Genomic DNA, 24,342 nt, shown 5'->3' with positions numbered 1-24,342 from the left:
ATGCGGCCTCCAAATGTGCCACTTTGACATAAGGATTATTTTGAGCTGAAGACAGTTAGAAAGAGCAGACCCAAAACCCTCCCTCACATTTGCCTAAAAGCAGGCTTAGACTCTAAATCACCAGAGACTCTTATCACCATAGTGCTGCACAAAGAGGAATCTACATAACAAACCTCACTAAAGCAACTCTATATTAGTTTGCCCCACAGATTGATTTACCTTCCCACAGTTTGCCACTCTAGGAAGCCTAAAACCCTGTTTGTTTGTCTTGTCACTTCTCTACAAATGTATTGTTCTTTGTGAAGATGCTATCTAAGCCCAGATTCTAACCATCCTTAGAGTTACTCACAAGTATATGCACTGTGCATGGCAATAAAGTCTGTTTTTCTCTTGTTAATCTGTCTTTTGTCAGTTTAATTCGAAGGGTCCCCAGCCACCAAACCTAGGAGGATAGAGGGAAAAAGTTTTTCCTCCCCTGTACTGTTTTGGGACGCCATGAAAAGGAAGAATGGAAGAAAGATGAGCCTATCCAAGGAAAATTACTTTAGCATGAAGCTGATAAGGGACTAGTGAGAAAGCTAGGAAGTCTACCCTCCTTCAATGCTATTCAACAAGCTCAGTGGCATCTTGAGGCAATGTCCCCCCTAATAACACCACGGTTTTTGAGGTAATTAAAAACCATGATTTAGAGTCTAAGCCTGCTTTTAGGCAAATGTGGGGTAGGGCAGAGAGCTTTTTTTTTTCAACTCTGCTCTTTCTCAACTGTCTTCAGCTCAAAATAATCCTTATATCAAAGTGGCACATTTGGAGGCCACATATTCTGACCCCCTATGACAGCATTTTGAAAAGCTCTTCTTGTTCTATCTAGTTCCTCTTTTGCCTTGGACAGTGAAGTTTGGTAGCAAAAGCACTCTGCTACTTGCAGAGCAGGGGCATGGAGGTGAAAGGAGGGGGATGTGGTGGGGTGAGAAGGGCTTTCAACTGGTGGTAACACCACAAATAAAATGGAGAAGAGGGAGGAACCCACACTGATAGGTGCCCATAAAAGGAAGAGCCCAGTCTTGAGACACAAGACTTGAGCTTGTCATGGTCACAGTCCCGGCTCCATGGGTTACCAGCAGCATGACCATGGGCTCCCCACTCAGCTTCTCTGATCATTGCTCCTTCTTTGTAAAATTCAGATACTAGTGATCATCTTGCAGAGCTGTTAGGATTATGTAGGACGTTGCGTTGAAAGTACGTAGCAGGATGCCTGGCTCGAAAGTAAATACATGACTGATCAAAGTTGCTACTGTTGTTATGAGCAATGCAGCTTAGAATGGGCTGGTACCTGAGAAAGCCACAGGATTGGAAAAATGACAATAAGTTGGTGGTATTTTAAAATCAAATCAACCATATATAAGAATTTGAGAAAAGAGGATCAAGACAAGCCTAAGAAACTTATTTATAGGAGTTTTTTTAAAAAACTCATGTATTTATTCCCTTTAAATGTACCTCCCTCTATCCTTACCTGAAAAGGAAGCCAACTTCCAACGAAAATCTTTTTTGGACTAAAGTTTTTTCAAGTTTCTTCTAACAAGACTTTGGTGGCAGTGGTGGGGGGGGGGGACTTTTTTCCCCTAACTCTTCTGTTTCTTAAGTTCCCAGATTAAATGTCATCTCCTGAGAGAGGCACCCCTGATGTCCCAAACTAGGACTCAACAAACTTTTTCTGTAAAGGGCCAGAGAATAAATATTTTACTTGCAAATAATTTACTCTTCAGAAGTCTTGTGTTCTCTGTGACATATTCTTCTTCCTTTTTTCTTTATAATCCTTTAAAAATGTAAAACAAAAATACGGTAAGTCTCCTCCACACAAACAAGTTCCATTCCAAAAGCGTGTTTGTAAGTCCAATTTGTTCATAAGTCCAACAAAGTTAGCCTAGGGACCCAACTAACACAATCGGCTATATAGTACTGTACTGTAATAGGTTTATAGTAATACTTTTCACGCAAATAATTCATAAAAAACAAACACAAAAAATAAAGAAAACACTTTTAATCTTACAGGACAGAACCTTGAGAAGTACAGCAGTACGGTACAACAGCTGGCATCCAGGGGCTGGCATCGAGTGAACAGGCAAGAAGGGTTACTGACTGGAGGAGGGGGAGGAGGTGGGAGATGGTAGAGCTGAAGGATTGTCAGCAACAGGAGACGGAGGACAAGCTGCAACTTCACACACGTTCGAGAACTTGAACGTTCGTATGTAGGGGACTTACTGTAGGCCACAGACCTGTAGTCCATAGTTTTCTCACTCCTGTCCTGTTCCATATGAAATTCTGTCATCTCTGCTGGTCTTTCGGCACCATACTACCATTCCTTCATATAACATATGTCTATTTGTTATTATGTATTTATTGGCTCAACGTTTGTCAGATGCCTTTGACTGCCATGTCCCAGAGGAGGGGGAGGGAGGAGGGGACCTGTCAGTTCTGTCCGAGTGGAGTTCCCACTGTGTCTCTAGCACCCAGCGCAGAGAATGACACCTTGTAAGCACTCCATTAATATTTTTTCAAGAAATAAACAAAATAATATTAAAATAATTCACACCCACTGTAGAAAACTCTGAAAAATACATTAAAAATGTATAAAAGGTAAAGTCAAAACTATCATACCACCACTCAAAGACAGCTGTTATTGGCGTACTTTATTCTTTGTGTTTGTATTTGTACACATACAATTACATGGTGGAGACCATTCTGTCTTGGAAGTTCCATAACCTATTTTTTCCACTTGATAAGTAACTCAGCAAAGAACATCTTTGTGCATATGTCCTTGTCTGCGTTGCTAGTTATCTGCTCAGAATTGATTCCTAGAAATGAAATCATGAGGTCAAAGGGTTTCTTGAGACCCAGCACTGAATTTCCTTCCAGAGAGCTGGTATGTAACACAAACCTCTTGCTGTCTCTAGAGATGCTCTTCACACAGACAGAATACACCCGCAGCACCAGGGGCAGCACGCTGAGGAGATAAACAATCAGAATGTGCTGGCTTATATGTGATGGGAAAGAAGAGGCTCCTGCAGGATAATCTTCTTTATCTAGCAATTAACCAAGGACAAAGAAAGCATTTCTCACATTTTTTTCACTTGAATACATAGAAATTAAATGCATTAATATCCTAGGAAACTTCTGAGCTCCCTTTTTCTGCAGCCACTCCAGTATTTATTTGACTGCATGCATGTGCCTTGCAAGAATAAAAATCAGCATCTCCAGATGGAACCATTTCTATTCCACTTCTTTATTATTCATCCAAATATACTTTCTTGAAGGGTAATGTTCTCTTGGACTAGGGTCTGGGAGTCACAGATCTATAAAGTTTACTGCTTTATCACGTGGTAAACGTGATAAAGGTTGAACACATAAGTGAACCCCTGGGAGAAGTCTCACTTTGGTACTAAGTCATGGAAGAACATCAGGGTATCTATCTGCATACCCCTATGAAATCAGATGCCTTGGGTAGTTTGGCCAAGTGCTTTGTTTATATAACATCTGAATGCTTGGAAACTTCTGGGATAAGTAAATACTTCCTTTTGGGTCTAAAGTATTTAGCACAGAAAAGGTTTGGTTTTAACAGTATGTCTAGTGGAAACCAACCTGGCAGTCACTGTATTGGACTCTTCTAGTACTTTATGTGTCCGATAAACTCAAGTGAATGAATCTTTGGAAGTAGGTTAGCTTTCCCAGTCTACTGAAAGTTGGAGCTCTCCAAAAGGTCACATAAGATATTTGGACACAAGTGTGGAGAAGAGAAAGGAAGGGACAAAGGAATTAGCATCTTTTAAGACCCTACCATGTGTTAGATACTATGCTAGGTGATATATAGAATAATTTTAATTTGTCATTCCAACCCTGTGAGGGAAGTATTAATGTTCTCATTTAATAGATGAGGTTAGGAGCTTTCCTCTCTGACCACAATTATTGAAATATCTGAGTAAACTGTTCTAATGTCTGATAGAAGAAATCCACGTTTACAGTTGGGTGATTCATCAATGCCCCAAATTATGGAGTAGCTCATGAGAAAAGGTGCACTAATACTATTCAAGGACACCAGGGTTGGAGGTATTTGTCACTCTGCCTGAGGATGCAATACATTCACTCATGCTTGGTCCTTCAGCTCGAGAGAAGCCACAATGTTATGGAAGAGCAGAATCATCCCTCCTGGAAGGTCTAGGTTCAGCTTGTGGCCAATAGATCCAGAGGTAGGGGTCTGCAGATGGATTGGGGAATCAGAGACAGGGCCACTTGCTTCAGCAACATAGTGTAAGGATAGGGTCTTAAACCAGGAAGAGGTTCTTTCTCCAGCAATACTTAAAGGAAATTAGAGACCCTGTAAGGCAGCCCAGAGACTTTATCAACCCAGGTGACGCATAACCAAGCTCAAGCCACAAGGCAATATTCTGAGCCAAGCAGTGAGCCTGGAAGTATACCCAGACCCCAGATCTCTAGCCATGTCTTTGGTGAGTAGAAGATAGGCCTACAGTCATTGTGGAAGCAACTGTAACAGAAAACTTTCAGGACACTAGTGAGGTTTCTGCCCTGGGCTAGCCCTGGGGCAAAGGGGTATCTGGCATGTCCCTTAATCTTCTCTCAGGATGTTGTGAGAACCCTGAAATTGCCTTGTCCACATACCACCACACTAGAGCCATCTTAGAAAAGCAGAGATTTCCTTTTGGTACCTCTCAGTGCAGGTAAGAAGAGGTGTCACCTGGACTAAAACCAGTAGAGGTGTGACATCTCTGATAGCTCTCCTGGACACCGTGGGCATCTCAGATATGACCATTACCCAGTGAGCCTCGGCAATCCCTCAACCATTCCACTAAAGCCCAAGTTGAGGCTGCCATTGTGGTCACTTCTAGAGGATGGAATGATGTATCTGATGACATCTAGGACCAGTCCAGGAGAATCACGGTAGTGCTAATTAATTGCAGAGTATGGCTCAGAGTTAACAGCTGAGACAGGAGTAGTTGACATAAAATCAAGAATGGAAACCAAAATCTTTACAAGGAAATTTGCTCAGCCCCATGCTCTATGTATCAGCGAGTGTGGGAAAGGGGCATAGAGATTAAATAAGTCCAGCCCAGTCCTCCGCTTTCAAAAACACTCACAATATAACAGAAATAAATAGGTGGAAACAAATGAAGTGGTAGAGCAGGGCAGGGGCCAGAGAAAGGCCACAGCAAGAACTCTGGCAAGCTGATGACTAGAAAGAGGGTGGGGGCCAAGCTTTGCTATCTTAGAACAAGCAGATGGTTGGGGGTGGTAAAGGAATGGTTGGATGGGGACAGCAGGACTGAGCCTCACACAGGGATCAGAAGGTGATGAGGCTGGTTATTGGCAGAGGTCAAACTCACGACCTTACAAAACTTGGATGCCTTTTGGTACAATGACTCTGAACAGGCTACCTTGTCTTCAAAGAACATTATCTTCTATATTAGCATAGAGTTGATTTAAAGCCAGACTGGAAAAGATCTGTCTTTCTCTCTGGGACACCTAGACATCTGGCTCTGACTCATGGCTAAGATAAGAGTAATGAGATTTGTGATGTGCTGTTTAAAGTCTGAAACTCCCCTGGTGATCCCTAGAGCCAATTTGTTTACTCATGGTTTTCAGTGTCATAACTGGTTAGTCAACCTGGCTCTACCACACAATCAGAGGGACAAGAAAATGCCTCTGGGAACTTCTGCGTTGAGGTCTCCTAAAGTGAAGATTTCTTGCACAGATCTTGGTGGTTTTATCTGGAGACAAGCCCATATGAGAACAAGAAGGACCTTGGGGAGTGTGCCTGAATGTCTTTTGAATGTCCAGTTCTTGTCTACAATCTCTTTCTCTCTTTCTCCCTTTAAATAAGAGCCTATGTGACTATACTCAGAGGAGTCTTGTGAGTCCTCTCAAATATCCAAACTGATGAAATCTTTTCACCTCTTAGCCCAAGGATTTCAAAATCAGATGCCTACAGGGGCCAAGCAGTAAATGCAAATGAGTGAAGTTGAGCAGGCATATTTAATGGAGAATGGTAGGAATGGGGGAATACGGGCCCATCTAAAGGGAACAGCCATACTTAACTTCAGCCAGTTGTTGTGTTATCGAATATACACTCTATTCCTAGAGTTTCAAAAAGAGCCGGAAATCTGATTTCTAAATAAAATTCCTTGCTTTTTAAAACACTCTACTAACAAAACTATTATTTTCATCCATTGTTTGCAAACCCTATGTGACAGAGATCGGCACAGGTTTTAATATTAGTATGTTAGGAAAGTGGGTATTCACACTTTTGTTGAAATAAAATGTATCTCGTGGGTCAGATCTCAATTTTTTTATTCCTATGACAATTACTCTTAATTTTCTCTTTACCCTTGTATCAGGTATTGAGTACCCCCTGGATAGTGATGTTCTATGCTCTTTCCTGTCTGTCTTCACATTACTTGTTTCTCCATCTGGCATGCTCTTTGTTCAGATCTTTGCATGGCTGGCTCCTTCCAAAGCTTCCATGACCACCCATCCACACCATCCACAGTGGTGTCTCCCTCTGACAGGTGGAATCACAAAGCCCAGTTAGAAGGCCATTATATCCCAAGTGAGTGACACTGACAGCTTGGAGTGGAGTGACTGGTGGCAGTGGAAATGGTAAGAAGTGGCTGGATTCTGGTTGTATTTTAAAGGTTGAGTCAAGAGAATGGATGGTATATAAAGCAGAGATTGCATCAGCTCTCCAAAGAAGTGAGTGGCAATAGAGAGGAGCTTCCTTGGCTGAGTACTGAAATGTTCCAGTGTTTAAGGGTCAGGAAGATGAAGAGATACCAGCAATGGAAAATGAGAAGGAGTGGCCAGTGGAACAGCAGGGAAACTGGAGGCAGGGGTAGCCTAGACATCCAATAAAGAAAGTGTTTCAAGGAGGCGGGAGGGCTGAACTCTTACAGTTGCTGCTGACAGGTCCGGAATGTGGAGGACTGAGATTGGACCACTCGATTGACCAAGTGGGGGTCACTAGTGATCTAGACAAGAACAGTTTTCTGAAGTGTTGGGGACTAAATTCTGCTCAAAATTGAACAAAAATGGAAAGTGAGGACTTGGATTTAGTGAGTTTTACTGAAAACAGAAGAGATGTGTGTGAAGTCAGGATTAGAGAAACTGTATCATGTTTGTGTGCTGATGGGAATGACTTGAGATAGACAGAAAAATAGATGAGGGAGAGGAAGGTGAGAATTATGAAAGTGGTACCCTGGGGAAGTGAGAGTGGTTGAGAATCTAGCCTGAGAGTAGACAGGTGAGCCTCGCAGCTCCTCCACAGCAACAGGAATAAGATGTAAGCCCAGGGGCAGTTAGGAACGTAAGTGTGGAGGTAGGCACTGTGGGAGTTCTTTTCTGGTTGCTTCTGTTTTCTCAGTGAAAGAGGAACTGAGTTCATTATGCTGAGGGTAAAGATGGGGAGGAGGCGCTGGGAACTGGAAAACAGAGGATGAAGCATGAAATTGTCATCAAGGAGACTGGGAAACTGAATAATTCAGGGGAATGAAGGATGATGGCTGGCAGCACAAGGGCGCCCTTGAGGTTATTGATAATAAATTTAAAGTGAGACCAGTGGACGACATGGTGTGTATCTCACCAGCCGTGTTCAGCTACAGGGTACAGGGACAGACTGATGAAGAGTGAGATGTAACCAGAGCTGAGGGACACGACGAAAAAGAGAGGCACAAGGAAGTTGATGGCGGTTATGATTCTGGCTCACAGAATTTAAGTTCAGTGAAGAATGGGATGAGGACAAAAGCGTGGTGAGTGACAGACCAAAAGGCTGTAGGTCTCATGAGGTTGAACAATTGTGGAAGCTGGAGGACTGGATAGAGTGAGCTAGAAAGACAGAAGAAGGGGTGCTTGACATTGGGATTGTGGAGGGGTTGGAGTAATCGATAACAATAAGACCTAGGGTAAGACCAGGACAGCAGGTGATTAGGAGGGGGGGATATCATTGCAGAAGACTTTAAGGAAAGAAACTAGGATATTGGAAAGTGCTTACTAAAATCACCAAGAATTATAATGGAAATAGTGACAGTAAACCTGGCACTAAATTCCTCAAGGAATGAGGGGGCATGACACAGGGGGCCAGGAGATGACTGCAACAAGGATGCATGCTAGGTGATACCCTCTGAGGGCAGGAGATGCAAATGAGGAATGTTTTAAGGAGGAGGAAGGGAGAATGGTCTGGAAATGTCATGGGGGAGCCAGGAGGAGCAATGGTACAGGGGTGTGGAATATGAAAAAGGAAACAGCCACCCACTAAGACTGCAGGGCTAAGTAACGTCCTCAGAGGAGAATACATTTCAGTTGTAGCAAAAAGGCAAATGGCATTAAGGGAAGAGGTGGGAGATGAGATAGGGGAAAAAAAAGGATGCACAGTGCCATAGGGGGATGAAAGTATGGGTGATAATGGACATCTTGGGAGACATGGACCTCTCATGGTGACCAACACGTACAGTGACAAAGGGTGTAAACATGCTCCCGAAGGTCTCAAAACCAATTTTGGTAGCACGGTTGGTAGTATTAGGGGGAAAAGAAGTATTGAAGGACCTACCTAGAGCACCCTGAGTTCTGGATCACCCCCTGCTCCTGCCAATGGAAGAATGGAGTTTAGAAAGGTGTGGGGGGGTGGTAGAATCATCTCATTTATTGTCTGTTTCCCCCTAAAACGTTACCTCCATGAGGGAGGCACTTGTATGTCATTCATCAACGAGCCACTCAATAAATAATTGATTCCTTAAAGAGTTATTCAATAAGATAAAAAAATATATATACAAAGCAAGATCATACTTATTGGGTCCTTATTGGGCACTTTGATGAGCCCTTGATGTACACTATCTTATCACCCCTCACAATAGTTCTGTGAGGAAGGTACTAATAATATCTTAATCTTATAGATAATGAAACCAAAGTTCAGGGAGGCTAAGTGACTTGTCTAAGATGGTAGAGGTAGTTAGTGATAGAGCCAAAATATTAAGTCAGACTGTCCACCTTTAAAGTGTTTACACATATGGTAGACTCTGTTGGTCACATTCCCAACAGGACGTTTTCCCTCTTCTTCCTTGTTAAAGGAAGCGTGGTTTTGTTAGGTATTAAAATGTGTTCAGAGAAATTCACACACACACACAAACACACACACACACACACACACACACACATACCCCTAGGGGATGAAGCATAGTTAACTTAAGATGGTCCTCTGAATCCAACTCTTAATTGAGGGAGAGCAATAAGACATACAGGGATGCCTGTCAAAGGCTACTAGGCAATGTTTTTGTGCAATAAAAGAGAGAACATTGCAGAAGAGGCACTTTCTTGCCACCATCGCTCTCACTTCCTGCTTGGAAAGCCATCATGGGAGGATGTAGAGCATAGAGCTATGGTGGTCAGCTTACGACCATGACAGAAAGGCCAGAAGAATGTCCTTGCCTAATCAGTAAGCCATTGACCCAACCCTGGAACCACCTACTTTAAGAATTCTTGATAAGTAAAGAATAAACATCTTCATGATTCAAAGTCATTGTTACCGGCAGTTGAATACATCCTAGACACATATGCCTCCTAAAAAAGAAAGCATACAGATGACAGATCATCTGATTGATTTACATAGTCATTCCTTAAGAACAAAAGGCAAGACAACTCTGTGTAGAGGAAAGACCTCTGTGCCAGTTGTCAGGGGCCCAGGTCCTGCTCTCAGAGCTTACGACCTTGAAGAACTCGCTTCCTCCTTGGGGCTCAGTTTTCTCCAGTTAGAAATGAAAGGCATGTTAGGAGTTCTCCTTTATCCCTTTCACTTCTAATATTAGACGATTCTATAATGTTGTAAGTAATGGCTTATGCCTTATAATCTGTTGTTACATCTCCTTTGAAGGATAAGACTTTCCTTTCTAGGACCCAAGGAGAGGTGAGGCAGAGAGGCCAAGGAAAGGATGCGACTTCTTTAGGCTATTTGCTGCACGTCCCCAGTGGAGACTGATATATGCCCCTGAGTCAGCAAAATCTCTGGTGTTGAAACAGATGATGCTCACTCTGCACATTTGAGCAGCCTGGGCCCGTCCGAACGGAGAAAAGAGTGCTCACATTCAATCTGTTCAGTGGACCCCAGGGGGCATGTCAAAGGCTATTACATTTCCAAGACCATCTATCTGACTCTCCCTTCCCTCCTCCCTGCGCTGCTAATATCTGAGACTTCTCTGGAAACGAAATCAATCCTTTCCAAAGAAAAACCCAACTCATCTGGGCTTGTGCTGCACAAGGGTTATAAATACAGAGAGATTTTACACCTGCTGGCCTGCAAAGGGCCATGATAGCTGTATAGTCATGAACTCCACATTGGACAAGAATGTTCCATTGTCTGATGTGGTTCCTGGCAGAAGGAGGGTGGGGAAGTCCTTTGTGCCTCTGCTGCTCTGGTCTAAAAAGGTGATGGAGCATTCCTTGGGACCCTTTTCACGGGTGGATGGCAGTGTTGCTCTTCAGCAATATGACAGCCTATTCTGGGCTCACAATCTATGCCTCAGATCACTGCAAGTCCCTGGTGAAATCGGCACCTGGCCTTTCTGGTCCAGCTGGCTGGGACGTGGACTACATCATACTCTCACCTACAGAGATAAGCTGTAACTGACTCTAGCACTCTGATGGAGGCCCAGTGCCTACTTGGCAACTGTATCTTATCAGAGTCATGCATTTAGTGTAAAGGTTGCTCAAGGTTACTTATGTAACGGTCACCTAGAGACATCTTCCATAGATGGGACAGCAAGGTAAAGGAGCAGCAGTAGACTTTGCAGGCAGACATAACTGGTTTCAACTACTAGAGCCATCACTAACTAGTTTTGACAAGTTACATTAACCTCTTAGAGACTAAGTTTTCTCATTTGTAAAACAGTGAAAATAATGCTTCCCTTGCAGGTTGTTATAAGGATCAGAAATGTCACATATAAAATGCTTAGTATAAAAGAGTTTATCAAACTGTAATTTTTTGGTGGTGGTAGTAATATAATTATTATAATTTGATTTTAATTTAAAAGAAAGGTAACAGAGGTTGTACCAGCCCTGGTAAATAATGAACCCTTAATTAAGCATTAGTTCTTTGCTTTTTATGAAGAAATCCATACATGAAAAAATAAACCTTCCAACCTCATTACTATAAAGTAACCCACAGTGAACACGAGTGGCAATGAGTGACAACGCAAGACAAGAAAACTACCTTAGGAACCATATGCATCACTTACGGTCTTCAAGCCGCACTTCCTTCATCCTATAAACTTGGGATTACCACTCTGACCACCTCACAGTTTCATTTCAAGATCAAATGTGAGTATCTATGAAAATCATTGATAATCTCTTGGATATCAAAATCCATTAATAATCTTGTTTGCAAATGTAAACAAGATTTTTGGGTACAGCCCCATTTTCCTTACACTGGTCAAGGTGTATGCAAATATCCCATCCATCACCACAAACTCAAGAAGGAAGCCACCTGGGGAGAATTCCTAGGTAGCACAATAAAAAAACCCTGACAACTCAGTAGCTCCTAATAACCCTGAGTCTCTGTGTAAACTACCTAGTTTTCTAGCCCGGCTGCAAAACAGAATCACCAGGCAGCTGTGAAAAAGTGCCTATGCCATACCTCACTCACAGAGTCCCTGACAGCATTATTCTACAGCAAGACCTGTTTTTGTTTTGTTTTGTTTTTTAAATAATATTTATTTATTTATTTGGCTGAGCTGGGTCTTAGTTGCAGCACATGGGATCTTCGTTGCCTCGTGCAGGATCTTCATTGCAGCATGCGGGATCTTTAGTTGCAGCATTCAGGCTCTAGTTCCCTGACCAGGGATCGAACCCGGGCCCCCTGCATTGGGAGTGAGGAGTCTTAACCACTGGACCATCAGGGAAGTCCCAGGGCCTGTTTTTTTTTTAACAGCTCCTCAGGTGACTCAAATGGGCAGATAGAGGGGAGAACCCCTCACCTGGAGCAGTGGTTCTCAACTGGAGGTGACTTTGTCCCTCCAGGGGATATTCTGCAATATCTGGAGACATGCCCAACCCTGCAACTTCCCCTCCATTCCCAGTAAATGTAACAGTTTACTTAAGGATTTCTCCCATTCATTCCTGCTGTATTTTCCATGGCCTGAAGATTATATTTTCAAATATGTGGATTAACATCCCTATGAGCTTTATCTAATTCACTAAAGTTTTCCATGGTGGGGACAAATATAGGGGAATACATATAAATAAGTAACTAGCACATTTTTATTCCCCAAATTAATAAATCATTAGTTACCAAACATCTTTTATTTGGGTCTCAAGGAGTGTGCTTACAACTGTGGAGAAAAACAAAAGCAAAAACAAAAAACCTTCAAGTCTTTGAAGGTCTCATGGCCAAAGACGTTCTGCAAGCAGTGCAGACAGAATGTACTGAGACATCTCTGCTACAATGAAAGTTCAAACAAGTTAGAAGCTGAACATCATCAGGTTGTTGGATCAGAAGATCCAACAGATGGATCAGATGGATCAGAAGAGCAGAATGAGTATTAACTGAGGACATACTGTGTGCAGACCCTGAGCTGGACAGTTAGAAGGGTGATCTCATTCAATTCTCCCAACAGGAGCTAAGTACTCCTCTCCCCCTCCCCCTCCCCCTCTTTTTCCAGACAATGCTATTTACTCCATGTAAAACTAAAACCTACACACATAGAGCTCCAAATAGCTTAGATTCAATCTTGACGAAAATCAGAGTAGAAATCCAGGATCCATAAGTTCGAATAAGTGGTTAATAGTTTTTGACACAAATGCTTTCAGACTGAGGTAGGCTCTATCCTTCAATGTAGGACTAAGTTGAAAGGCACAAAATTAAAAAACAGCTGTAGACAAATGGGAAAAGTGCCTCACTTAAAGCTAAATCCGTACTTAACATGTAGCCCGCATCATAAAACTGACGGTTTTGTTTCAAGAAGGTCTCCTTGCAAGATTTTTCTTAACCCCAATGGTTAATTGTGAAATAACTTTTAATCTTGAAATTACGATGCTGGTTTTTTGGTTGCTTGGTTAGCTGGTGGGTTGGTTGGTTGTATAGGAAATTGTTTTTCTTCCTTTATGTTTGTTACAGAAAATTGAATTTACTCATCAGTTTTGTCATAGTCAACCCTCTGACTATGAATTCACTGATTTTATTGCAATAAACACAGCCAGCTGTGTAAAAATGTCAATCTCTTGAAGTTAGGAAGGGTTGTCTTCTTTGCATAAGTCATCGGTTTTCTTTCTTGCATATATTAAATAAGGAAAAAAAAGGTGCTTATAGCAGAAATATTTTGAAGCTCTATATTTAAAAAATCTCAATTTTTCAAAACACTCAAACAGCTTCTACTGTTTCCTCGATGTAGTAGTCCAGGAATTGCATATTTCTCCCTTGGAGTACTCCAGTAAACTTCTGTCAGATCTCCCACCTTAGTCTCTCTCCCTGACAATCCATTTTTCGTCAATGTGGGGATTTTGCCAGTTGTTAAATATGTCTACTCCGGTTAAGCACTCCAGAACTGGGGAAATAACCACAGGGTGGATTTGGGGACCTACCGGGCCCTCTGTGAGATGGGCCTGAGCCACAACTCCATTGATCACCTGGCCTCCATTAGTCCCTAATCTGACTGATAGAAGACAGTGATGTTTTGAATCTCCTGGAATTAGTGCCAGTCCAGATCCAGTGTCTGGTAATCCTCAAAAGGCCTGATTATTTCCTTTTCTCCAACGTGCAGTCACGCTGGTAAAAAGTCAAAGGTCCCTTGGGGAAGACTGGGAGAAAGATGAACCAGTATAAATTTTTGGCAGCGGCCTGGGATCCTTCCTCAAGGGGACCCAGCCTCCCCTTCACTCATGGATTTTGGGTCTATAAACTGGCTCAAATCTGGGAATCAATTGAGGGGCAGTGACTGCTTTTATGAGACAGGTTAGACTTTTGTTCACTTGACCTGGAATTTTTCTGCTCATACAGATCAAATAAAAATTTAGTAGGCTTCCTATGTATTTCACTTCTGGGAATACCACAGTCTCTTAGAGTCAGGTACTGCTTTGACTCTGCTGTCCATTACAGTAATCACGTCCACCTTGACTTTGGTGGTTAAGTACTGTCACTTGGCCCCTGCCACCCAGGGTCCAATTACTCTGCATTTAGTTTCTCACTTCAGTGACTGAAGTCCCCACTGCGAGGTCTGGCTTACATTTAAGAGTGATCACAGAGCTCTTCAAGGATGCTGGGGGTCCCCTCACAAATTTATTTCTCATAGTCATGGTGAAAGGTGTGTCCTGTGTAACCCCCCAAGGCAGGTGAGTAGGTTTTAAATGACAAATTCACTCTAACATTCCAATCTCCCTAAGCCTTTGAGTCTCTTCCTCTACATTAAACCAAGGCAGGTCTGGCATTCAAGTTCATTTACTGTGGGCCAACTTTTGGTCCATGTTTTAGCCAACCAACCAAACAAACTAGTAGAGCCCTTTCTAACTCCCCGAGCTTCAACATTAAATGCAGAAATCTCTGTTTATCGGGTCCATATCAATTAATGTGGCCCAATCCAAATTTATATTCCTTCCACCATTACCCCACCCCCCTAATATCCATTTCCACACATATTCCCTGAACTTCTGTGTAAATTAGAAAAACCAAGTAGTTCTTTTGCAGTGCAGCAGAACTCCTCATGGGTCACATTTTGACCCTCACTTTTAGGGACCTGCAGGGACTTGAGTTTAGTTGTAAGTCCAGAAGAAAAGAGGGGTGGGGGTCCTGAGGAGAATCAACAATGTCTTGCAAGGCAGGTGCCTTAAGGGGAAGCCATTACAGCTTCCTCATCAACGCAAGGTTAATCCCCTCAAGACGAGTGGAGGGCCTGCTTCTATTGGCGAAGAGAATGGATCAAAATTTAGGAGTTCAATGTCCTCATCTGCATCAGGGTCTTCCCACACATCCCCATGCCAACTTCCAGGATCCTATTTCTTCCCTATCAATGCCTTTACTTTAACAGTAGACCTGCTGTGAGGCTGGGAATTCAACCTGCACGGTAATTCAGCCACTCAGAGGATGAGATACTGGGTTTGGTTGTCAGCAATATCAGGAGATAAAGGTATCCTTCAGGGCAGACATAGAAGATTTTGGGTCATTTATGCAGTGCTTGTGCTGGGAATTCAAGTCCTCAGTTCATTAATTTCTTTTCCCACTTTGTCAATGATATTAGGAGCAACCAGCCAATCTCATATTCGTTACTTTGACAGCAGTTAGTTTGACAAAAATGCTCACCTAGATCCTTGCCTCTTGTAAGTATTTGAATAGGAGTATCCAATGATGATATCTTGTGTATCCCTATTGCCACATCATGTTGTGAACAGGAAGTGCTCTCTTTACTATGGGAAATAGAGTCAATAGTGTCTTTAAATCTAACCAGATTAGAGAACTGATTCCAGAAGCTCCAGAACCAATTCAGTAAACTCATTCTTAAGATTCTGTTCCTCTAGAACCACTCCCAGTACCAAAATCACAGGAGTAGAGTCATCATCCTAAACCACCTTGTCACTCCCTTCCTCAACGCCATTTAATAGCTCCCCATTTAATAGCTCTTGCATTGCCTGTGGAACCAAGTCCACACTCCTAAATATGGCAATCAGTGTAGACTCTATTAAGGGAGGCCTTGGCTTTCATTCTATTCTGAAGAATCCCATGATCTAAAAAATATAAATAAGGACAACTGATATAATCCAACACAAAAAGATTATATGAAAATTCTTAGTGGTGGATTTCACCATCATGAGTATTTGTTTCCATGAGGCTAAGTAAGTATTTATTGAGCACGTATTTTGTGCCAGGCTCTGGGGTACAGGTGGCCCCTCCTTTCAGGAACTGACACTCTGAATTCAGGGCTAAAGAAAAAGTGGCTCATAAATCAAGTGCTCTGCCCTGATGTTCACTTCGAACTTGCATATAAAACAATTAAAGGATAATCTTTCATGACAGCAGAGTAATACATCCATCTCCTAGCTGCTATGGAAATTCAACACGCAATTTATTCTAATGAATCCACTCCATCTGACATTGCTCCATGTCCTCCCTTAGCTCATAATGACACCAAGCCCCAGGGGTCCCCTGTTACGTTCTAAATCACTATCTGAAGCATAGGACTCCCTGAGCCTTCCCGCTGCAGATAGCAAGAAAAACTAACAGCCAACAAAATACCCACTGAGCCACTAGACCCTTCCAGGAAGTCAAAATTCTGAAGGCAAAAGGGGAACTCTTACCTAAAAATGAGGCTCTCTTTCTTTTGATCAGCATGAAGGTAGGAATCACCCACAGTTGCAGCCTAAGGGGTATTTTTACAATTACGAGAAAACTTTGGTGGCAATTTACCAAATGCAGGCAGAGAAGGATGCTGTTGCTTTGTTCCATGTGTCATCAATACTAAGTGGTATCCTAGCTATAAGGAAGCAATGATTAGGGATGCCAACAATTTGATGTCATTTGAAAAAGCAAATGTCATGCCAGACAGTCCTAAACTTCCTATCTTTAAGTCATTTTAAATGATTTTTTCTACATATAGCTAGAAAATACATGAATAATATTGATACCTGAAGGGGATTAAAAAGAAACATATTGATAGATTCATTCATCAACCACCTAAAATCATGGAAGACTCTGAGAGGAAGAATTCAGATCAGCACAAGGTCACACAACCACTAAACAGCAGAGCAGATATAAAAACAAGCCACTTAACTCTACAACCTGCCAACCTCAAGTTCTACCCCTCACACTGTCTCTGTTTTCTTCATATTTGAATAACAGGGATAAGACTGAAAATTGCATTGCATAATTGCATAGTGCTGTTTGGTATTTTATATTTCTCGTATGAACTCTATTTTCACCATTAGAATAAAACACACTGAGTGCTGGGACCTGCCTGTCTTGCATTGCCATAGAGGGAATACAGGCATGCGGAAATGTCCAGCAATTCTTTTAAAAATAAGAATAAAGAGTCTAATTAACAAATGAATGCATTCTTTTTGTCTTAAAGGGGACCAACCACTTTATAAGAAGCAGGGCTGACCCTTCAATGCTAACAACATTTTCACAGGACTTCTTCTTCCCCAACTGAGACAGTTCTAGACAAGTGACTCACTAAAACACAACCCTTCAAGGAAGCAAACTTTCATCTTTCTAAAACCTCAGCAAAGTGGCACAGCGGTACCCAGATATTTTTGTTACCCGGCCTGGGGATGCTTCTTTTATTTTCTGAATGGTTCATCCATTTCCAGGAAGAAAATAACAAAATAATCTATAATTTGAGGCCCGTATTTGGGGGTAGGAAGAGTTCTCCTTCTGAATTCTTTCCCTGGAACATCAACTAGGAGTCAAGTCCAGAGGCATATCACTTTCAGTTTCCTTTTTTTTTTTTTTTTTTTGCTGAGCTGCAGGTCTTGAGGGATCTCAGTTACCCCACAAGGGATTGAACCCAGGCCACGGCAGTGAAAGCACCGAGTCCTAACCACTAGACCACCAAGGAACTCCCCCAGTTTCTTTTTAAAATAAAAGAGAGTTAAGAGAATGAGAAGACAGGTCGCAGACTGGTAGAAAATATTTGCAAAAGATACATCTGATAAAGGACTGTTATCCAAAACCTACAAAGAACTCTTAAAACTCAACAATAAGAAAACAAAATACTTCTTTAAAAATGGGTCAAAGACCTTAATAAACACTTCACCAAAGAAGGTATACAGATGGCAAATAAATATATGGAAAGATGCTCCACACCATATGTCATCAGAGTAATGCAAATTAAAACAACGGGATAGGGCTTCTCTGGTGGCGCAGTGGTTGAGAGTCCGCCTGCCGATGCAGGGGACGCGGGTTCGTGCCCCGGTCCGGGAAGATCCCACATGCCGCAGAGCGACTGGGCCCGTGAGCCACGGCCGCTGAGCCTGCGCGTCCGGAGCCTGTGCTCCGCAACGGGAGAGGCCACAACAGTGAGAGGCCCGCGTACCGCAAAGAAAAAAAAGAAAAAAGAAAAAAAAACGGGATATCACTTCACACCTATCAGAATGACCAAATCCAGAACACTGAAGACACCAAATACTGGCGAGGATGTGGAGCAACAGGAACTCTCGTTCATTGCTGGTGGGAAAGCAAAATGGCGCAGCCACTTTAGGAGACTTCGGCAGTTTCTTACAAAACCAAACTTTTTCTTACCATGCAATCCAGCAATCACACTCCTTGATACTTTCCCAAAGGAATTGAAAACTATGTCCATACAAAAACCTGCACGTGGACATTTATAGCAGTTTTATTCATAATTGTCAAAACTTGGAAGCAACCAAGATGTCCTTCAGTAGGTGACTGGACAAATAATCTGTGGTACATCCAGACAATGGAATATTATTCAACACTAAAAAGACATGAGCTATTAATCCATGAAAAGACATGGAGGAAACTTAAATGCATATTACTAAGCAAAAGAAAGCAATTTGAAAAGGCTACATACTATATGAGTCCAATTATATGAAATTCTGGAAAAGAAAAAACCTTATGCAGACAGTAAAAAAAATCAGTTGTTTCCAGGGGTTGGGGAAGGGGGGAGAGATGAATAGGCAGAGCACAAAGAATTTTAGGGCAGTGAAAATTCTCTGTATGATACTGTAATGATGGATATATGTCATTACACATTTGTCTGGCCCATTGAATGTGTAACAGCAAGATTGAACCCTAAAGTAAAAATAAACTATGGACTTTGGGTGATTATGATGTGTCAATGTAGGTTCATCAATTGTAACAATGTACATCTACTAGAGGATGTTGATAATAGGAGGAGACGATGTATGTGTGTGGGGAAGGGGCATAAAGAAAACCTCTGTACCTTCCTCTCAATTTGTCTGTGAACCTAAAACTTCTCAAAAAAATATTGTCTTAAAAAAAAAAAACAGCTAGGAAGGGGAAAGAAAGAACTGGGTTAGCACTTGAACAGAAAAGGCCTTTTCACCAGCCAAGGTAGGGAAGCTTGACCTTAAAAGCCTATTATAAATAACTTTGGGTTAAAGAAATATGCAATGTCACCTGAGAAAATCTAGTCCTGGATTTGGATGAGTCATCATTATCAAGCAATCAGCTTAGTAATAATAACAACCTCAACAATAATAACTAAAATGAGCACCTATTATGGGCAGGCACTGTTTCAGGCAAGTTAAATGCATTAAATCCATTTAGCCCTCAAAAACCCTATGAGGTAAGATACCATTAGTATCTCCATTTTGCAGAGAAGGAAACCAAGGCACAGAGAAGCTAAGTAATTCCCAAAGTCACCCTCCTAAGAATTGACAGAGCAAGGGCTCATACCCAGGCCACCTGGCTGCAGGGTCCAGGCTGCTCCATTGTCTCACTGCAACTATAATTCACTGTAAATGCTGAAGGGAGACTGTCATAATACAAAGTAACAAGAACAAACAGTAGTTTAGGGGCATGGAGAGCTGATTGCTTTACCAGCTTTATCTCACTGAATCTTCACAACAGATGTATCATTACCCTATTCCATATATTGGAAAACTGATAATTAAAGAAGTGATGACTTGCCCAAGGTCATTGGAAAATAAATGATATAGCCAGTTGCCAAACCCTAGTGGCCAGACACCAGTGTCCACACCACTATTCCCCACACCATGCTATGTCTCTGTTGGAAGCAATCCATGGTGCTCAAGTAATCTATGGGATGCTTGATGACTGGAAAGAAGTCTGCCCCATGGCATGACCTCCTTCCTAAAGACCATGTGTGAAAGAAAGGCGGTATGGTATAGCAGAATGAACACAGACCCTGAAATCAGAAAGATCTGGGTTGAAATCCCAGCTCCAGCAATTACTATGTGACATTAAATACAGCTCTCTGAGCCTGTTTTCTGATGTGTACAAATGGGATAAAAATCCTATAAGCACCATGGTGACTACGAAGCTGACATGAGACAGCACATGGAAAAGCCGGCCTCACGAGACCCTCCAAACACCCACCTCCCTGGATCCATAAAGGGGGCCCCACAAGTGCATCGGGAGTCCATCTCTGCTCAGGGGTCTGCCTGCCCCTCTTGGGCTGAGTCATAGCATCTTCATGATAAACACTGAAAGTAAAATTGCACAAATGTTGGCTCTCCAGATTGGGACCATGTTCCCTCAACTCCTAGCATTTGCCCTGGGAGCCAGCAAGAGCTGTTACCATGCTGTTAATGAGGTTACTGGGCACCAGGTGGCAGAGAGAACAAGAGGGAGTGAAAGCGTTACTAACATACCAATTTGGACTAATAGGGACCCAAGGTTTCAGTTGAGAATGTCACAAAACAAAATAATGGTCTTGGAAATATTTAGATCAATTGGGGATGGTTTGGTTTGATCAGGAGGTTGGGGTTTGTTTTGTTTTGGTTTTTGCCCTTTTTTAAAAATCTATTGAAACTTAGAGAAACACAGTAGAATTTTGTTGATAAAAAAATAATAAAAATAATTTTTAAAAAATAAAATTTTGTTGGTGTTTAAAAACTCTGGGTGACGTCTTGCTTATTGAGTCATTTCTTTTGTTTGCATATACTTGGTCTCTTCTGGTTTCTGGATGGCCATATCTGACAGAGTTCTCATCATTTTAAATGTCTCTTTAATTAAGCAAGAATGGATAAAACCATTTGTGTGTGTGTGTGTGTGTGTGTGTGTGTGTGTGTAGTATATTTCACTTATCATAATTCAAGTTTCATCCATGTTTTAGCATGTGTCAGAATTTACTTCTTTAAGGCTGATTTTGGGGGCGGGGTATTTATATTCATTAAGGATATTGGCCCGTATTTTTCTTTTTTCTTTTTTTTCAAATTTTATTGAAGTATAGTTGATTTGCAGTGTTGTGTTAATTTCTTCTGTACAGGAAAGTGACTCTGTTATATATATATTCTTTTCATATTTTTTTCCATTATGGTTTATCACAGGATATTGAATACTGTTCCCTGTGCTATACAGTAGGATCTTGCTGTTTATCCATCCTATATATAATAGTTTGCCTCTGCTAATCCCAAACTCCCATTCCTTCCCTCCCCTACTCCCCTTCCTTGGCAACCACAAGTCTGATCTCTATACCTGTGAGCCTGTAAAACCATTTTTAAGAGCCTCCAGGGACAATTCTCTATGCAGATATTTTCTTTATATTATATCCCAATCTTATTTATTGTGGCTCGAAATCAGGGGCCAACAAACTATAGCCCATAAGCTAAATTCAGCCTACTGCCTTTTCTTGTAAATAAAGTTTTATTGGAACCAGTTGTGCCCATTAGTTTACAAATGGTCTATGGCTGCTTTTGTGCTAGAGGCAAAGTTGAGTAGTGGTGACAGAGGCCATCTGGAGCTTTAGAGAAAATGTTTGTCAATCCCTGCTCTAAAGCAGGCATTGGGACCAGAATGGCACAAAGTGTTTCATAGCAGGTATCCCTACCATAATCAAATAATTCTCTATGTTCGTTAATGCTTGTTTGTCCTACTTTATGTAAGTTCTTTGAGAGTCAAGGACTACATCTACCTTGTTCAATATTTTCTCCCCAGGGCCTGAGCACAAAGACCAAAACATGGTACACAAGTAAGAGATATCTTTTGAGTGAATGAACTAAGCTGTTAGATGGATTTTGAGTTCTTGTGGGTCATAACTATGTCTCCGTCTTGAGGAAGAACCTGACTCACAGTAAGTTCTCTGTAGCTGTATATTTGCTAAACAATCAATTGCATGGACTCTGAAATTAGAGAATGAATATGTTTTGCAGGACATTTAATGACCAAGACTATTTTGTCTATATTTTGATGAATCTCTTCTATGTCACACAATTTATGCCCATCCTCTCTCTAACTTCACAGAATCCTCTGTGCCGCAAGCCCTGATATCTGATGTTTGGCTCTGATGGTGCTAGCCTCATCAATGATTTGCAAAGCTGCTCCTCCATCCCATGGAATCCATCTGTGCTTCACAGCATGATCCCCAACAGCCTGAAGGGGCTCTGTGGGTGGCTCAGCCCAGTATTCATCGCCAAGGCACATGGGCATTCAGCCCACTAACACTTATATACAAGAGAAACCAGGAGCAGATGCTATCAGGTTCTGGAAAGACATAGAGAGAAGTACTGAGTGGAAGAGACCCCTGGCTTGCCACACACAAAATGAATTTGTCATTTGGATATGGAAGATGGTTTAACATGAAAAAGAGAGAAATCAGACTCTCAAGGAGGCAACAAGACTTGGAAAAAAGAACATAACCTTCAAAAATTGTGAATCACCATGTTGTACACCCGTAACATACAATATTGTACATTAATTATACTTCAATTTGAAAAAAAAAAGACTTGGAAAGAAGAACTAAGAGCTTGGGACTCAGACAGATCTGGGTAGGCACCCAAGCTCCAATACTTACTAGCTTTGTAAACCTGTGCCTATTAATTTCTCTGAGATAAAAATACCTTAGTGACAAAGTGGATGTAAAATGATAGTGTTGCAAGGACACTATGATAGATTTAAGATACCTAACAGTGATAGGTGCTATACAAATTTTACTGCTCTTTCCCCTTCAGATTTTAATGCCACAAAGAGAATGACCTTTGAAAATTTCTACTTACCAAGCATTCCTTTCTTGGAACTAGACAGACACATGTCCTTCTCTGCACTGGGCAGGGCAAAACTCACCACAAACACTTCCACGCCATCAGCCATCAGGGCCAAACCCAAAACAAAAAAGAGGGTCCACTGGAAGCGTCCGTGGCCACACTCATCAATGATGGTCTCGTACTGGTGGGCCAGCTGCTCTTCTTCTTCCATCCTCTCGGCCATCAGGTCTGCCTGGCCCCGAAGACCATCCACCCTGGAGGGCGCCATCTTGGTCTGCTTGGCCTTGATGTCATCTGGGTGAGGGATGCCCTGGTACTCGCCCTCATAGATCTCATCCTCCTCATCATGGCCTTCTGTAACATCACTCTGTGCATCTTCTTCTGGATTGGATTCATTACCACGATAATAGCCATCACTGGGGGCATAGCCCTCATAGTTGTCATGATATTTGTAGTCATCCATTCCTTGGTTCTGGGACTGCCTGCTTGCCTCTTGAGCTATATCCCTTGCACTGTGAAAGAGGTTTGGGCTGTTTCAATAAACATCATCCATTCTGTGTACAGAGGTTGAAATGTAGACTTCTTGGGTGAATGTGACACCTGTATTCTTTGCCTTGGTCTCAAAGGCAACCTAAGTATCCATGTGCACTCAATGTCTATTGGAAGTCTTTGGAAAGTTTCAAATTCTGGTCTGGTCTCCTGCAGCAATCCAAGGGTATTGTGTTGGAGACGTTGATTAGAAATGGGTCCAGCTGTTCTCCTTGACAAGGAGTCTGCAGGACTTGGCAACTTGCTGACTGGCCTGGTTTGTTCTGCTACTGAAGGTTATACCCTGGAGTACAGAGAAAGGAAAGAGAAGAATGTTATGAAATGTGGAAATTCTGACAAAATACTCTCAGAATTAAACAAATAAGTTTATTAGTGCCAGTGCTTCATGTGTAATGTGGAGGAAATCTTGGTTAGACATCAGATTCATACCAAATGAAGGAGCCTTAAACCGGTGAAAAAGAGCAGTGGTCAGAGAGGCCCTTGGAAGCGTTGATTAACCCATGAAAGGGGTCAAGTCTTATACAAGAATGAAATATAAAGCGAGCAAGAGATTTTCAACATAAGACGATTTTGTGTTATGGGTTTTCTGTTAGAGTAGATCAAGCTTTTGGCAACAGGGCAGGTTTATTACGGCTCAGCTTCTGTTATGAGGAGGCCAGCTTTTCTAACTTTGGCATGAAGTGGCTGTACAATCTTACATCTAGAAATGTATGGCAAAGAAATATCCAGGACCATTTTTCCCAGGGCTCAGCTTACTTTTGAAACTCAGCATTGTGGTTCCAGGGCCACTCTGACCTTGTACTTGTCTTAAATAGGCAAGAATAGTTGCTAAAGACCCAGAACCAGAGAGCTTGTGCCTGAAATTTGATTCTGCCACATAATGGCCATGTGATCATGCACATATTTTTCTAAGCCTCAATTTTCTCATCTGTAAGATGGAGATAATAATAGTACTTAACCCGTAAGGCTGTGCATAAAGTACTTAGAACAGTGTCTGACCTGCTTGGTAAACACTGTTTAAGCATTGATGTTATTTTGCTCTTTTTTTTTCTAGCTCCAGTTCTGGAAACCAAGACCCAGTATTGTCAGAGCCAAGGCCCTACCTTATATCCC

General features: G+C 41.9%; 1 protein-coding gene across 3 annotated transcripts in view; it reads right to left on the bottom strand.

The window, feature by feature from the left end:
- SV2B (synaptic vesicle glycoprotein 2B) overlaps window positions 1-23,233 on the bottom strand; it is an 85,262-nt gene extending 62,029 nt beyond the window's left edge. For 2 of the 3 annotated variants that reach the window (XM_024752834.1, XM_024752835.1), the window contains exon 1: window positions 22,693-23,233. In XM_024752834.1, the coding sequence (XP_024608602.1) occupies window positions 22,693-23,143 (451 nt within the window). In that variant the 5' untranslated portion in view covers window positions 23,144-23,233. The remainder of the gene's footprint in view (window positions 1-22,692) is intronic. The other variant, XM_024752837.1, reaches the window with a different exon arrangement.
- Window positions 23,234-24,342: the final 1,109 nt, after the last annotated feature.

This window comes from Neophocaena asiaeorientalis, unplaced genomic scaffold (genome assembly GCF_003031525.2).
Source record: "Neophocaena asiaeorientalis asiaeorientalis breed wild unplaced genomic scaffold, Neophocaena_asiaeorientalis_V1.1 scaffold109, whole genome shotgun sequence".
NCBI classification, from domain to species: domain Eukaryota; kingdom Metazoa; phylum Chordata; class Mammalia; order Artiodactyla; family Phocoenidae; genus Neophocaena; species Neophocaena asiaeorientalis.
The sequence above is the reverse complement of the archived record's forward strand: the minus strand, read 5'-3'. Positions and strand labels throughout refer to the sequence as shown.